At 47.1% G+C, this 17,256-nt stretch overlaps 1 protein-coding gene across 5 annotated transcripts; it reads right to left on the bottom strand.

The window, feature by feature from the left end:
* Nucleotides 1-552: 552 nt before the first annotated feature.
* On the bottom strand, nt 553-17,031 carry GFOD2 (Gfo/Idh/MocA-like oxidoreductase domain containing 2). 5 transcript variants are annotated; one of them, XM_074881603.1, is made up of 3 exons: nt 16,907-17,031; nt 10,869-11,212; nt 553-2,805 (listed from the first exon to the last, which is right to left on the bottom strand). In XM_074881603.1, the coding sequence occupies exons 2-3, from the start codon at nt 11,125-11,127 to the stop codon at nt 1,907-1,909; spliced, it is 1,158 nt and encodes a 385-aa protein (XP_074737704.1). In that variant the 5' UTR covers nt 11,128-11,212; nt 16,907-17,031; the 3' UTR covers nt 553-1,906. The 5 variants fall into 5 exon arrangements, with proteins under 5 accessions (XP_074737704.1, XP_074737706.1, XP_074737705.1 ...); XM_074881605.1 differs by lacking the exon at nt 16,907-17,031 and adding an exon at nt 16,249-16,352; XM_074881604.1 differs by lacking the exon at nt 16,907-17,031 and adding an exon at nt 11,482-11,575.
* Nucleotides 17,032-17,256: the final 225 nt, after the last annotated feature.

Raw genomic sequence — 17,256 nt, 5'->3', positions numbered from 1 at the left:
CGTAGCAGCAGACTTGTTTCTGTCAGAGTTCTAATGTGTGAAAGTAAATACCCAAAGGTAAACACCTGATTTGCACACTGAGCAAAGAAAACGGTCCCATCAATATTGAAGGGATTTTGGTTTAGTTGGTGATTTTCAGCAATTTCTACAATGAGTCAGGCAGAAAAATAAAGATCCTGTTACTCACAAAAGTTGACGTGGTAAGTCCAAGATAGGCAAGAGGATCTCCAAAACCAGCCACTCAACAGCTGCAGTCTGAGGGAAAGAGCAGAGAGGTGGGGGATAGATCTTCTGGTGGGACTTAGTTTCCCTTGGTGATCAGTGGGCGACACTTGCTGGGACAGCACAGAGCTATATAGGACAGCACAGAGCTACACTGCTAGATCTCACAGAGCTCCTTCCACACACACACCACCCAGCTGGCAGCAAAAGGGCACAGAGGTAGGGAAGGACTCGACAGGTACTGAGCCCAGGGGTAAGGCTCCTGTTCACATTTATGTGGATGGATTCAGCTTGACCAAATCAAACACAAGCACGCAGCTGCATAAAGAATGCCCTCAACAAACACAACTTTTTATTTCTGTAGAAAACAAGATACTTTTCAGGAAGGGCCAGCTTATGAAACAGCAGTTTGCATGTTAACATACATAAATACCCAGGGTTACAATTTAGTGGGAAATACATTAAAAAAAAAGCTTTCAAGTACACAAAATAAATGTAGTAAAATTGGATTATCCCTTCCGCATACCTGCCTCAGAGAGAAACACTTCTCAAACGCAATGAACTGCCACCAGATCTCTCCACTGGACACCAGCTGCAGGAGGGTGTGAGGATGGGCAGGGCCGGAGGGTTAATATCCAGTGTTTGAGATTAAGAGCAGACTTACCCATGACAGTTCAGTCCCCGTTCTCTCGACTATCAGGATGTGTGTAGTGTGACAGTTACCCAGCCAGCACGTTAAGAGAGCTGCAAGAGGTTGGAAATACCTCCTTACTTCCATCTTCAGGTCCCCGGAAGGTTAATGCTGTACAACTTCCTTACCCACGACACGGTGGCGATCCCACGACCCTGGAAGGCATTTATTAGCAGTCACAGAAATGAGAACATGGCCCCGCAGACACGGCACCAGCACTGCCAGGCAGTAAACACAACCGACGGACACAGAGCTTATGAAAAGGGGCTGCTGGATGCAGGCAGCCTCTTGAGTAGAAGGAATAATGTCTACAGATATGGAAGAACAGCACAAATCACCAGACTTCCTGAAGATTTTCCTGCCAAGACACCATCAACAGAGAATTCATAGCATCATTTAAATGAAGTGCCAGTTCAAATGAATCTGAAAGACATCTGCCATGTGCAGGAAGTCAAAAGGCTGATCCTTATGTTACAAACTTTAATCTGTTCCTCTACTTTTTGTCCTATAGGAGTTTAGAGACCTGTTACATCACTGAACTCTTTTATAAAATTTTACAAACTGAGGAATAAAACTTAATCAGTCCCTAAGAGAGAAGGAAAAGGCATCTGAACAACAGATACTCCCTGATCTTGCTCTACATGCTCTCATGTTAAAATGGGTAAAATAAGCAACCTGTACAACAGGGGTTGTGTCCCATTTCCAAGCCATGCAATGGCAGAGATCCCATGCTTCACTTCATCTACTGCAAGTGCAAAGGGCAATTCAAGTTTTCCTACCAGTCTCCAAGACAAAAACATTTGCAAAAACGGAAACATTTAAAACTCTTTTAACAATTTAAATCAGAACAGTTCCTATCAGAACATATTTTACACGTTTAAAAAACAAAAGAAGTCAGGTTATTAAATAAGAATCTACATATCTTAAAAACAGAGAGTTTTTTTACTTTACAGCCAGAAGTGTTAATTGTCCTATCTTCCAAAGCAGGAATGCTCATAAGTTATTTCTTTGAAGCGCCTCGCAGAGGTTTTGATTGGCATCTGGTTCCTCGGTCATCACCTCCACAGCCTCCCACTCCCCTGACCTGCTGGATTTCTTGATGGCCTCTACTACACTTTGCATGTACAGACCATCTTCAAAAGAGGCTGCCATAGAGACAGGTTTATGATCCCATGTCCGACGGTCTTCCTGGTCTTGGAAAGACTGCCGCAGTGCTTGCACCATGTACACCATTCCTTTTAGGTAAAGCAGCGGGATGTCTTTAAATCCCTTATCCAAAAGGCCCTTGTTGACAGTCAGAGAGTCTGTAAACAGTAGTTCTTCTTGGAGCGCGGTGTTTTTCTGCCCATACAAGTCTGTCCCGCGAGCTATGAGGCGACCAGCAGACCCTACAATCATGACTTCATGGATGAACGAGCCAGGCATGTTGAAGTTGAGAGTCACAGTGCAACAGACACCCTCGCTCATCAGCATCTGGAAAAAGCAGAAGTCATCGCTAGTGACATGGCGGATCCCGCTTATAGCCGTGTTCTGCTTCACAAAAGTCTTGAGCAAACCGTGGACCTTCTCTGCTCTCCTGCTGATGAGGTGCGTTAGGAGGTCGATAATGTAGGTTCCCATCGTATGCAGACCGCCTCCTCCCATCAGCTCGTCACAGATCCAGTTGTACTTGTGGCTGAGCAGGCTGCCCCCATAAACTCGCACGTCACAGATCATCACGTTGCCCACGTAGTGTTCTTCTATCAACTGCTTCATCTTCACAAAGGCAGGCAGGAAACGGAGAACATTGCCAACGATGCTCATCAGCTTGGGGTAATACCTGGCGGCTGTGACCATCCTGAAGGCATCCACAGAGGTAGCAGCTTTCTCACAGATCACGTTCTTCCCTATTCCTGCAGCACAAATGGAAAAAAAAAATATATATATATACACAGCACACACAAGCGAAACATGCTCAGATGCCCCAAAGGTTGTCAAGAAGTGGGGTTTTTAAGAGTCAGACTTTCCTGCTGCAATTTCAAAGGTAAAGGTCTGGGAACTAAAATAGGAAAGCTCAAAGCTGCTTCCAAGATGCTCTGGTTGCAGAGCTGACAAACTCCCACAGAGAGAGGCTCCAAATAAAGAGAGGATTTTTACATGATGAAAGATAAATGGCCAAATGGCATCACATGGCATCAAAATAAGACACAATTTGCATGTTGTAGCTATAAAGTTATCTGAATGCCTGTATAGCCAGAGGAAAAAAACCTGTCACGTACCCTGCAGGGAAGAGGTGAGTGAAGAGGAGATTTGATTTTCACTTTGTATTTCGCCGTCACTATGAATTTATTATTTTAATGGGACATACAAGATACTCAGTGGCTTGTGTACAGAATACAAGAATTAGAAATAATGTTTTGGTAGGTGAATTGTTTTAAAAGCATCATTAATTGGAAAGCAAAACGCTTTGGTCTTCACTTACAGCCTGCTTGTCCAATGAGACCGAGTTCCACAGATGAGAGCTGCACTCACAAGCTGACCCGCTGTGTTTCCATTCCTGCTGATGCACTTTATCTTGTGCTCAGCCTGAATCAATGTGGGCAGTCAAAAATTTATTTTTTATCTTTAAAGCAGAAATAAAGTAATACAAAAGAGCATCCCAGTACAAACTTCAACCAAATTCCTATATTTGGTGCTTTGCTGGTATTCCCTCTTCTTCCCCCATCTTCACCGTTTTTTCATGGAATGCCTTAACTCTTCCACATATATCTATTCTGATAAAATACTTATCTAAACATTTCTCAATGTAACATGCAGGGGTATACCTAGAAGTCTCCAGACATTAAGTGGTGCTGTCAGACCTGAAGGTCAGTCACATCGTGCTACAGTTTCTGCCTGAGAATTGCAGGAATTGCTGCACACGGTGGTAGGCACCTCTCTGACAGCTTCTCCTCACCCAGGAGCAGACCGCGCTCCCTGCTCAGAGCAGCTTTTAATTGACTCCCTGATGAGAAGCTACCAGCCCAAGCGCTTCAATCGGTCTCTTGCACACGAGGGGAAGCCAGATCCCACGCTGCGGCTCCTGCTCTCAGCACTCCACCTCCTGGCTGCGCTGAGCAAAGCCTTTCGGGAACCATTTGAGTGGGCCAGGGGCCAGCAAGCTCCCGTGACACATCGCTGTGCCCAGCTCAGCCAGGGGACAACTACAGCTAGAGAAAACTCAGAACCTGTATTTCTAATACACACAAGCAAAATCCAGTCAGAAAATTACAGGACTACAAATTTTAGTGGTCTTATCCAGAGAAATCCCCTAAATAGAGTCATCAGAAGCTTTAATGAACAAAGGGTGAGGTCAAACTTCCTGGGGACAACCTGGCTGCCCACTGGTAACCCCCTATGTCAGAGACCATTTCCTATGTCCCCAATCCTGCTGCTGAGACGAGGCACAATGCTCTGTTCCATATTCTGCAGGGCTAGCTGAAGTATCTTGAGATGCTTCAGTGCCTGGTTTATCCACCTTCTTGTTTAAATGGCACTTACCTCAAGCCAGGTTACAGTGAAATACAAGCATAAAAGAAAAAGCAGAAGGATCTTCACAGGATCCTAAGCTGATCTGCAGTTCTTCATGTTTGCAGAAAAGAAAAGCGACTCTCAATCCGTGCACACAAGGAGCACAGCTCTGCAGTCAGTGCTCTGCTGGTGCCATTCAACCATTGCACAACCCCGTCGCCCTTCATGTGTTTGGCGGTACAGGAGCCGGCTCAGGGTACAAACCCAGCATGGAAATATTCACTCATGTTGGCTCTTTTTCTGGCAGGATATTGCCCCAAGTTGGCTCTTTAAGGAGCTGCAGTGCCCACGCAAAAGGGGCTGGGTCCCTGCAGTGGGGGACCGAGAGCAGAGGGCCAAGCCAAAGATGACCACCCGTGCTGCCCGGGGACAGCCGTTTCACGGCAGGCAGTGGATCGCACTGGGCTGCCCCTGTGCTGCTGCCCGCTCTCAGCCTCGCATCAGCGCTGTGCTCCTTTTGCCAGCGTAGGCTGAGCCACCTGAGGAGCTAAACCCGACTGATGCCGTTTTTTTGGGGATGGCAGTCAATGCAGCGCACTGACAGCTCGGCACAGCCCACCGAGCGCTGCCGGAGTGCTGAGACAGAGACCTGGGTACACCATAACACCTCGGGGATAATCCTGCAGTGGGACATCCCCCCTGCTGTCCCCAAGCACACAGAGATGGCCCTCCAGCAAGGACAAGGGCCGAGTCGGAGATGGCTACGAGGTCCCTTACCAACATAACGGCCATGCCTTCTGTTTTCTGAGGCAGAGCAACTTGCAACCCTCATCTCGTTACTATTATTTTGACAATGAATAACCTGAACTTTGTACCATATTGTTTTCTTAAATCACTGCTGCAAAATTTTCTGTTGAGGTCCCTACCAGCTAGGAGACATGAGAGCCACCACACGGCTCTGGTGTTCCTCAGAGCCCACTGTGAGCCTGTTCAGCTCACCAGCTGAGCCCAGGTTAGAAAAGGAAGCTTCCTCTTTCCAAGCAGGCAGGTTAAAGCAGCTCACAGGTGGGTCTAAGCCCACCGAAGGGGCTGCACGTCTGGAAGGAAAGAGGTGGAGCTGTGGAGTTGGGTTTCCCTACCTCAGAGGCAGCAAGCAAGGGCAGCAGCAGCTCCTCATCGCAGGCTGTGCTAACAACATGCCTCAGGGTCTTCTCTGTGCACACCTCGGAGTAAACCCCATCTGCAGGGAGCACAACAACTTGTGCAGACCATCGCCCCGCTGAAGTCCTATTTATGGCTATTCAACTGGTTGTTGTAGGAAGAGGGAGGGAAAAAGAGAATAAAAGGTCACTACTGCCAGGAGTCCTTAAACAAACCATCTAACTCCCATGCTCAGGGGCAAAAGTACCTCCTAGATTCCAAGAATTCTCAAACCAATTCCTGATTTAGTAAATAAATGAAACATTTAAACGGAGGTCTTTTGACTCTCATTAATGTAATAGTCAAATCATGGCTTCACTCAATGAAATACCAGATTTAAAGCATATTCACATCCTATGGAAGCAATCAAAAACCAACAGGCAAGCCAAGACTTATTGGACAGCAGAATAAACTAGACTATTTTCTCCTAACGGAATGCTACATCTCTACTCAGCTCCATACCATCCATCAGCACTGAGGCACTGGCTTCCCCTGTAGCTGCTTAGCCATGCCACATACAGAACCTGCCATACATGAAGTATTTTACAGCCCTGGTTAATAAAATGAAAACATAGAAAACTCGCTGCTTTCTCATGCTACCTGCTGGATGCTGCCCAGAGCTATCACAGGTGCTGGGAAGGGACACAAGCCCCAGCAATTGCCAGGACCACCCAGCCCCCTCCTTCCTGGTAGGGAGGGTGTCAGTGTGGGCAGGAGGAAGGAAAAGGGACCCCAGAGCCTGGTGAGGCCTTGGGAGGGGGAGTGTGCGTGAAAAGATGTGAGAAATGCACCCCAGACCCGAAAGAGTTGCTCTCTCCACAATCAGCACGCACGTGAGCTGGAGTCTCCTCTCAGCCTCAGGCTGGGTGCAAACCAGCAGGCCACGAGAAGGCCACCGAGACCACTCCTGGCCCACCGCTCCATCCAGGAGGTCCTTCATGTCCCACTGAGCAGCCTGGATGGCGAGAGGTCCTGCTGTCCCGCGTCTGGGTAGAACGTGCAGGTGAGCAAACACAGCAAATGGGCACCCGTGCACAGAGCTGTCCCTGCAGCACGGATGGGAGGGGCCCAGCAGCCACCCAGCCTGCCCAGGCAGTGCAAGAAGCGGGCTGGGCTGGGACAGCCTTCTCACCACAACAGCCCCCGCTTCACCCCCTGGGTTGTTTCTCTGCCTGGCTATCACAGACACAGCTGCCCAGCCAACACTGCCCATAAACAGCTAAAGTCCCCAGCCTTGCCTCTCGCTGCACGAGTGAAGTGCTAAGCCTTGGACAACAGGCCCAAGCCAGAGCTGACCTGTAGATGAATCCTGTATATTTTATAACTGATAACCACTGTGCTAGTGGGCATTGTACTAGGTTATAACAACCCACTTATGCTGATGTAAAAAGTGCTAAAGCGTTGAAATACTGCAGCCTGAACAACAGGCCCTGAGCCGAAGCTGCTAACTTAGCATGTAGTCATTAACAAAATATGTAAACTCACTAGTGAAAGATGCAGCTTAGACAGCATATAATCAGTAGTGAGGATGAAAGGCCGAGAGAATGTATCCAACTTGCCTTTCTCAGCCTTGTTCAAGGCTGAGAACCCAGGTGTTCGGCTTTGTTAGAAACTTCCTTGGTTCACTCCCCCGAGCCCTGGCCAGGCTTCGGGTGGAATCCAACAGGAGGATGACACCAGAAATTTTCCGCTCAAAACAAAGGTGCCAGTTATTCTGCCTTGCTGATTTTTGGTACATAAGGCTGGACCCGCTCGCAGCGACTTTGGATGCCTCAGCTACGGGTGGAGGCACCGCGTAGGATTTCCCACTCGCCGGGAAAGGCTCAACAAATCCTCGCTGCACTCGGGGCTGCCCAGCGCCTGCGGGTCTGGATGATGGTAACGGGTGCAAGTGGGGATGGATCTTTCTTAATCACCATTCTCTCTCTCTCGTGTAGTAATGATTTGATGCATTACCCTGTATTTTCCTATTTGTTGCTTTAAGTGCATTATTCTGCCTTTTCTTACTGCATGTTTTCTGTATTACTCTATTATTTAGTTATCACTAGTAAAATACACCTACTCTTTTCACTCTGGTGTCCTAGTTTAATTGGCATCCTTAATCAGCAAAGCAACGAGTTACAATGCTGACTCAAACTACTAAACCTATTTATCCCATGTAAATATGGCCATTGCACTGAAGCCCCTGTTTTTTACTCCCCTGAATAACGTCAGATACCTGAGGTTGCACCGAGGAAGATGTACAGTTGGCTGCTGTTGAAGCAACCCAGACCATTGCTTTGTCCACCATAAGATGCTGGGAGTGTCTGAGGTTCCCCAGTAACTGCCTGTTTCAGATGTACTTGCTTTGGGAGCCTCCCAATGAATGAACGCTCGTTCCAAAACACACTCCTTCATTTCATTTCTTGTTTGCCTATGGTTTGAAAAGCTCTCCATGCTACTGGTTAGAGATGGGAAGCACAATATGCAAAGAGCACCCACAGCACGCTTGTTCATCCTGTTTCAAGAACAGGAAATCTGGATTTGTCACAACACAAAACAGTGATAGAGCCCTTTCTGTCTCCTTCCTTCATAATTAACATACACGTGCTATAATCTGTAGGGACTCCACAAAACCAGGGAGTCAAACAATCTATGTTGCAAAGATGTCTTAAATGATGTGGTCAACCAGTTTAAACCAAGAGAGAAGAGTAAAAGGTTCATCTACAGCCACTCCACAAACCACCCATTGGATGGCTGAGCTCAGTACGCGCAGCACCATTACCTTTAGCATCCTGAAGAAATTTTACTCTGAGGACTTCTCATGTTCTGCCTCCCTGAACTTCACCTCACACACAAACCTCCCAAGCATTCCACTCCAGCTGTAACCCTGCTCTGTGCTCACATAATGCAAAGGTGGATGCATTTTAACTGTAGGACATGAACCACAACACAGACATTTTGTGAAATTAATTTAGTTCCTCTGAGATCAAAAGAAGCACAAATTTTAGCATAGTTTCTTACTTTGCCTGTTGTGGAGATAAACTGTAAGATTATTTTAATTTGAATTACCCTCTGGGCTTTGATCTGTCTGGTTCATGAACTCAATCCAGTGTTACTTTGTCCTCGTCATGCCAAAGTTGTACCTGGGCTTGTTTATGGATGTCTGTCAGTAAGAAACCTATGCAAACTAATTGCACTGCCTGGAAAACTGGGTGTCTCTCTCCTCTCTGCCAGAAATAAAAATGTAAGCACATTTTAAATTAAAAAAAAAAAGTATAAAAAAATTATACAAATAAGTAATAAAAGTGTAAGCATTTCAAAACAAACCAACCAACCCCAACAAAACAAAACACACAAGACCACTATCACTGCACCACATCTGATCTTTCCAGTCTCTTGGCTAGTAAACATCAATCTATAATAAGCCAACAATTCTCCAATTATAAACATCACTGCAACAATCTGAACTTTCAGAGAAAACACACTTGCCATCTTTGGCCCTACTCTGATTTTGTGCTCCTTCAGAATGCTCAATCACAGCAAGCCATCCAACACTGCCTTAAAATATGTCACGACATACTTGGTAGCAGATCTATGAATACCATTGGGATGAACCTAGAAAGCTGAAAGACAAGGTGAGCATCACATTGGGTCTGAGACGCCTGCATCAGTTTGCAGATCAGAACATTTCAGGACAGACAGAAGTGAAGAATGAACTACCCTTTACTACTTCATCCATTCCTTCCCCCAGCTTTTGCAGCTTTCCAGTTCTCTATACTTGCAGTCAAGCACACATATCACCTCTGTACTTCTGCACCAGCTTTATCCTCCTTTCCTCCTCTGGATAATGCCATCTTATGGGCTCCCAGCCTTTGATGAAAGAATCTCAGTCCATTTTAGTCAATAATTCACCAGAGAAGGTTCAATCCTCTCCGTTTAGCCCACTTGATCATCAAGAGCCAGGAGAACTAGTGAAACACTTGTTACCTAACAAGTGTTTAAAAGAAATTTTAGCATACTTAAGGAGATAAATTCTAACTTACAGTTCAAATACTCAAAAATCAGAATACCTTAAATTCAAAGGACAGTACTCTAACAAGGTAAACAAACAAATCTAACAATGTCAAAAAAGAAAAAGAGACAAAGCCTGAAATCTCTCTCTGCATATCCAAGTGGCATCGCAAGTGTTTCTGCAGGGAGTTGTTTACTTCCAAAACAAATACTGTAGAGCAAAGAGGCTAAGAACAACAAATCACCCTGGCTCACATGGTTTAAGAGTCTACCCATCCTAAAATTAACTCATGTGGATCTCCTGTAAACACACTAAAAATACCACACTTGTTATTTGCAGAGTTACATGCAAACTCACACCCACACCATACTACGTGAGAAGACATTAACACTACAAAGACACATGCTGGAGAATTAAGAAACATCAGGATGCCCAGGCAGTTGGCTTCCACCTCCCTGCCCAACCAGTTCAGGGTGTCATCCCTTCTCTCCCAGACACCTTAGCCAGCCCATCTTGCTGGATTCCTCCCGCTGTCCCCAACATCTCCTCCTCCCCCAGCATCTGCCCTCCTGCATCAGGTGGAAGGATTTCTCCAGCAAGTCTGCACCCAGGACCATACCAGCCTGCTACGGCCATAGATGTCCAAAGAGAGCTCCAGGCAGTGGCCAGGGTCACAGCACGCTGGCCGAGAACAGCATCTGCAGAGCATTTAGGTTCCAGCTCACAAGATTCTGCCGAGTGCATGCAAACATTTTTTTCAAAGGCTTTTAACTTCCAAGTTCGGTTTTATTTGTGGGGAAAACAGAAAGCAGAGCTGAAACCCCCACCCCCCACCCCAGGGAAATCTCATAGTTTTCTATTGCAGAACACAGGAAGATTTGAAATGAATTAAGCAACTAAAGTTGTTTGGGGGTTTTTTGTTTTGTTTTTTTTAAATGGGCAGAAAAACATTTTACACCCTTATCATCATCATCTCTGAAACAGCCCATTTTTATTAAAACCTCCCCACTCTAAGTTCAGTCTGAAGACGACGTGAAATATTTTAGCCCAATTGGTTCAAGACTTGCACAGCTATAAGCAACTATAAACAAGTATTTTGACAAAAAATTCTAGGTAACCTTTCTCACAGATGGCACTACCAATTCTACACAAAACCTTTAGCACTGCATTTGCACGTTGGTGCAACCAGAACTGCGCGGGGGTAACAGCTTCAAATTTCAATCTGCCAATGAGCTACGGATTTTTGGTCCAACTCCAAAGATAAAAAGGTACCTAGAGCCTTCACAGCAATTTGTCGCGTTAGTGGTGGAGGGATATTGATGCAAACCAAATCTACATCCTGGTGCAGCAAGACATCGTCAGTCCGACTCGTGTAGAAGGAGATGTTCATTTCCTCTGCCAGCTGTTTGGCCTCCTCTTCAGTCTTCCCCCAAAGCGCTTCAATGGAGAAGCCTTCTGCTCTCAGCAAGGGTACCAGTACCCGGGCGGTGCTGCCAGTTCCAAACACACCCACTCCAGGAAGCATTTTCATTCTGCATTCATTCAAGCATCAGGGTCTACACGTAGGCCTTCGATAAAACGTTCAGCTCCTCAGCTTTCCGTTCCATCCACAGTTCCTAAAACATGAAAAGTTATACATCGGTATCAACAAGAGGTGTGTTTTGATATCAAATGCATCTAGCCTGAATGCTAGCTTCTCTCCTTCATACGGCATTCAAAATTCTCAAAGATCCTAATGAAAAAAACAAAACCCCCAAAACTTGCAATCCGTAGAGAAATAGCATTAAGGGACAAGTCTAACAATTCTATTGCAGAAGAATGGTAAGAAAGCAGCTTGACAAAGTCACGAGCATCTCCTGAGCTTCAAAACTCAGGACACACGTACAGAAACACACACGAGCGTGCCGAGACAAACCAGAGACGGCGAGGCACAAACTGGGAGCGACAGGAAGCGCCAAGAGGACAGGACAAAGTCTATCGCACCGGCAGTAAGAGCAAGCGCTGCTGTACTTGTGATGACGTAAGTCTCTAAATGAGATAAAGGTTTGCAAAATGAGGTAATATCTTTTATTAGACCAACTGAGATAGTTGGAAATAATAGGCAAGCTTCTGGGCACATAAATCTTTCTTCCAAATTAAATACACAAAGTGAAAACAACTACTTAGAGCTTAACAATTTTATGGCAAATAGTTAAGCCACTCCAGAGAACATCTATAAAATCTGTCCTGTGGGGAAAGCCTGGATTCACTGAGCTTGTTTAGCCTGGGGAGGAGAGGGCTGCAAGGAGACATAATGTCAGTGTTTAAATACATAGAAAAGTGCTTCTAGAAAGGGAAAGGGCAATCCTCTATGTACACTGGGCAGTTAAAAGTTTTACTTACCTCAGGACAGTTAAAAATATCTAATTCTGCCCACGCCCTTTAATCTGCAGGAATGCAGGGTTTTGCACAGAATTATTATATTACCTACACACAAACATTTGGTTAAGTCACATTTCTTCTGTTCTTTTAAGTATTTCCTGGTAAATCAATCACTTTGTATCCCTACTTGCCAGCTTGTCTTAGAACTGCTTCTGGCCACAACTAGCTGAACTGCCTTTATCATTCACCTGAGCACTAACCTCAAGGAGAGATGTCAGAAGTCTCCTCAATTTCAAGCAACTTCCCTTCGCTGTGACACTGCAAGAACCTTAATCTGGCTCTTCTTCTGTGCCTTTTTGAATACTTACCTACTACACCCACTGTTGACCTTTTCTGAATTATTTTTTTTTTTTTAGAAAGAAAAAGTTTTCTTAACTTTAAAAATATGACAAATGCAGTTTTCTTTAGAAGCTTATAATGAAAAAGCAAAGACCATGTTTAAGAAGAGAACTGGTACCAACACCAGATCAACACCTTTGGAAAAAATCCCCAACAAGCAACAAGAATCATAGTCTATTTTGGAGAGAGACAGTTACTCATCTCCCCATCTTAAAATACTTGTGCTAAATTACAAGGTGTGAAAGCAAATCGTGACACAGCACCAGGACGCGTGTGCAAGTCAAACTACCCACAGTGCGAGTGCTCTGCATGCAATCAGCACTTCGTTAGTCTGGGGGCTGCCTGTACTGACCAGAAACTGGAACAGAACCCCAACCCCAGCTGAGTTTCTAGGTAGTTTTATAGTATAGACACTAAACCAGGAACCAGAAACAGCGGCACTTGTGGATATTTAATTTGCAAAACACACACAAATGTTTACAGATGCTATAAAACACCTTATGAAGTATTTACTGAATTAATTCAGTATGTTTTTTCCTTATTCTGTGTGATATTAGGTTTGCAGTGGTATAGTAATTGACTTTATAAAGAACAAAGTTCATCTGAATTTGAATTAATTGCTTTTTATCCAACATTTCGCAGAACTCTCAAATAAGGATGGTATCACAAGAACTTGAAAATATTTACTGTTCTACATAAAAGGGTGGAAGGATGGCAGGAAGGATGGCTTGTATTCAGGCTTGTTTTCTCTAAATGACACGAAAATAAAAATCTTGCAACTGGACAGACAGTAAGCATAACTGTTGAAGTCCCCACACTTCTATATTTGGCAGTATACAGGGAAGAAGATAAATGCTTGCAGTAAGAAGAGCATCATCTTTTGAACAGACACAAACTAAACAAGGTGGAATAGAGGCAAGGTGAGCGTGTGCCTGCTTGCACCAGATTGCACAGACATGCTCAACAATGTCATAATTACACAAAATTTCTAAACAAAAGTTTAGAAAGTTTAAAAATGCTATAAAGAGCACACTGCAGCACCTGATGTGCACAACAGGAGACTGCTGCTACAGATAATCAGATAAGCTGATTTCTGTAACACTCCCTCAAGTTTTACTTTTTCCTGTTTCCCATAAAACTGCCTCTTAAAAAAATCTCAGTCAGGTGGAATTCATTCTAAACTCACTTATTCCCAAAACGTAACGTGCTGCTGTGCCAGTGTCACCAGCAGCTACTGGCACAAACCCACAAAAGCCAGTGATTTACCACCGCGGAGACCAGCTCCTGATGATACAAGAACTTAAGGACATCAGCTCACCGCTAGTACCACAACAAACTAAGCACTGGCCAACCCAGCCTCAGCGGCGACTTCCAGCAAGGCAGCCACGCTCTCGGGGTACAAAGACACAGCTTGTGCAGTTACAGGGCCCAGCAGGGCTGGAGACACCCCAAATGCTGGAGCCAGCAGGCTCTGCAGAGAGCAGCACTGACGGAAGGCACGCTCCTCTTCCCTCACCTCCCAGCCACCCACAGCCATTCCCTCACCAGTCTCCGGCCGACAGGGAAGTCCTGGTTTGTCACACAAGTCACAGTGGGGTGTGGATGATGAAGGGCAGCAAAACACAATCCTTGCACAGGGCAAGTCCCAGAGCACACGTGGCACTGGCAGAACTAGAGTAAATGCTGAAAGAACTGTAATGGGAGGTTCAATGAGAGCTTTGGAAAAGGGGTACATATTGGTTGTCGTGTGTCCCCGACTCACACGCGCAGCCTCCAGACACGCTTAAGGGCTGGCAGATGAGACATTCCAGCCTAGGCCACCCTGGGGAAGCAATCTAAAAATCCCCTGTATCAGAATGAGGTCACGGCTGAGGAGAGAGGCAGCTGTAATTAACAGTCTATGAAGAATGAACAGACACCCCAGAAGAACAGCACTGTAGCACTGTGAAAGTCCCCAGAGCACCATTCTGGGGAGCTCTACGTGAAGTTCTGATACTTTACCTCTAAGGAGGGGGGGGGGGGGGGGGGGGGGGGGGAAGTAAAACTGGAAATGATGCAGACAAAGGTGATCAAAAGCATAAAAAAATCTTCTACATAATAAGCAAAGATTCCTCAGTTTGAAAAAGATGTCACAGAAGGTAATAAAGTCATGAGTGGCTTAGGATGGAGAAAAAACCATTTTTCAATGTCTCTCACAATACAAGAGCAAATCAAATGGAGCTCAGAGAAGGCAAGATCAAAAGAGTCTAAAGGAGGTGGTTGCTTGCACCACATTTTGGTAAGCTGTGAAACGCCTTGCCACAGGATACTGTGGATGTTCGCCATTTACACGGAGTCAAAAGGCAGACAAGTTCAAGGAATCCACTGAGGGTCACTAAATACACAGAAGTCACATCTAGCACAAGTAGCCAAGCTCAAAACTAGTAAAAACTAGCTTCAGCAGCACATGAAAACAGCTGAGAAAGAAACGCCTAAACTGCTACCTACACCAGCTTAGAATTAGGTACAATGTCTCCATATTTAATCTAGGACCCAGCAAGCCTCAAACCTTCAAACAAGCCTCAGCAAATTAGTTACATAAATCATGAAAAGCCTTTTATAAGCCAATCTTTCAGAAATTTAAATCCTTGTGCATTGGTATCTCTGGTGATCAAACACTGCAATGAACACTTTTCTGAGGACCCTCCCACAGGAACACCAAAAGTGAACAACATCTGGAAGTGAAAACCAGACTGAAACAGGTTCTTGCCCGTCAGGAGACACAAATCAATCTTCTTTTTAGAGAGATGAAATAATCAATGCCTGCAACAGCATTCTCAAGTTAAATTTCCAAATAGAAACACTTCAAGCTCTTTAATCTCGTTGCTAGCTGCCATTCCTTTTTGTGGTCCCAAAATGTTTCCGTTCTTTCTGAATTTCACAGTGAGTTTGAAATCTCATCCTACAGTCACAGACAGGAGCTGTTTCACTCTTTTGGTATACATAGCAACAAGCATTTATGTGACCCAATACAATGAAAAACCTGGCAGTTCCTACAGGATCCAATTCAATTCCTGATGTTGAAGCTGTCAAGAAGTTCAGAAGGGCAAGGTCTCAGAAACTAAATAGTACAGTCAAGGACTGCAGCGTGCAGAAACCGTTGCGGACCATTACAGATGGCCAAAGGTAGTAAAATAACAGCCTGTGTCCAGAAAGATGCTGGTCAGGGTAACACTGGCTCTGCAGAAGGTGAAAGCAATTCATACTTCTCCAACTCATCCTAAAAAGTTCCGTTCTGGTTCCAAGGAAGGTGAGGCACGTGGTGGAGGAGCTACAGCGGCACTGTTCTCATCCAGCTGGTCACTGCTTTGAGTTTGCAAAGGAAGCAAAGACAAGTAACAAGGGCTGTACGAGTAATAAAGTCGCTACTGGTCGTGACATCCTCACGGATCTTAAGGTTGCATGAGAATCTCTGACAACACAGGAACTACTTGGATTTTCACTCTGCAGCAGGGGTCTTACACCTGTGATGTTAATGCCCTGTGGAGACCTGTGAGAACAGCTGCTGCCTCAGAACTGTCCCTTCTGCAAGGATCCCAGCAGAGGTGACAGAAATGCACATAGAGACTGCAGGCATCACTCTGGAAGCCAGCAAGGTCTCTGCAGGAATAAAGCTGGGGGAACTTCACCAGACCACTCTGAGAAGCTGGAGGTCACCTCATACGTGAAGGAAATTTTTCCTGTCAGACTGTTCATCCCACCTTCTGACACCTAAAGCTCTGTATTGCACATGGTTCATGTGCTGATGTCAAAGACACCAACACGCTTTCTTTCCTAAACATGCTTTTAATTCAGTGCAAGCAGGTTGTGCGATAACCCACGAGTCCAAAGCTTCCAGCAAGTCCCACCACACCTCAAGACAAGGCCGGCGCAGTGCTCTGTCCTTCCTGGTCCAGACGTTCAGCAGCAAAGGCCCGTCTGTGGCACACCGGTGCCAGCAGGTACCGCCCGAGGGCAAAGGCGGCGGCGAGGACCGTGCTAGACAGGAGCAGCTGGAAAACCGGGGAAACTAAAGCGGCCCTCACGCTATCACGGTGCTGCGAAGCTCGGGGCAGGGCCAGGGCAGCCCCGGGGATGCCTCCGGCGCGGCCCACAGTGCTCTGCTGACCGGGGGTGCAGGGCTCGGGCAGCTGCTCTTTGTCTGGGGGTCCCTCACGGGGCTGGACGAGGCAGGCCCTCACCTCACCCCACCTCACGGGGCTGGACCGGGCAGGCCCCACCGCACCTCGCTTCACCTCACCGGACCGGGCAGGCCTCCACCTCACCTCAGGGGGCCGGACCGGACAGCGCCCACCTCACCTCACCTCACCTCACCTCACCGGACCGGGCAGGGCAGGGCATCCCGTCCCCTCACCTCACCCCAGGGCACCGGCCCACACCGGCCGAGACCCCCCGGGCCCCTCCCCGGCCGCACCCAGCCCAGTGCCCTCAGACAGGGCCGCGCTCCCCTCGCCGCCAAGCGGCCCCAGGCCGGAGGAGGGGGACCGGGGGGCGCCCCGGCTTGCCCTTACCTGCCGGCGGAGGGGGCTGCCGGCGCCGCCCCGCCTCGCCCCCCCGCGCATCCTCCCGCCGGGCGCGCTCCCGCGGCGGCCGCTCGCTCCCGGCGCGGCGGGGGCCGGCGCCCTGCCCGGCCCGCGCAGACACAGGCGCAGGCGCGACGGCCCCGCCCCTCAGCCGGGCAGCGGCTCCCAAAATGGCGGCGCCCAGAGCGGCTTCCTCCGGCGCGTGCGGGGCGGCCTATCCTGGGCCGGACAGGGGCGGGCGGAGGCGGGACTTCAGCCGACGGACAGCGCCGGTAGCCAGTAGGAGGTCGGCGCGGCGCCTGCTGAGCTCTGCCGAGGCTCTCCCAGGAGGGGCGCTG

This window comes from Strix uralensis, chromosome 12 (genome assembly GCF_047716275.1).
Source record: "Strix uralensis isolate ZFMK-TIS-50842 chromosome 12, bStrUra1, whole genome shotgun sequence".
In the NCBI taxonomy this organism is placed as follows: domain Eukaryota; kingdom Metazoa; phylum Chordata; class Aves; order Strigiformes; family Strigidae; genus Strix; species Strix uralensis.
This window is presented reverse-complemented; position numbering and strand designations above follow the sequence as displayed.

Coding starts and splice junctions, on each gene's coding strand:
- GFOD2 (XM_074881603.1), bottom strand. CDS start 11,127: ATGAAAATGCTTCCTGGAGTGGGTGTGTTTGGAACTGGCAGCACCGCC. Junction 2,806..10,868: donor AATTGCTGTGAAGGCTCTAG/GTACCTTTTTAT, acceptor TTTGTGCTGCAG/GAATAGGGAAGAACGTGATC.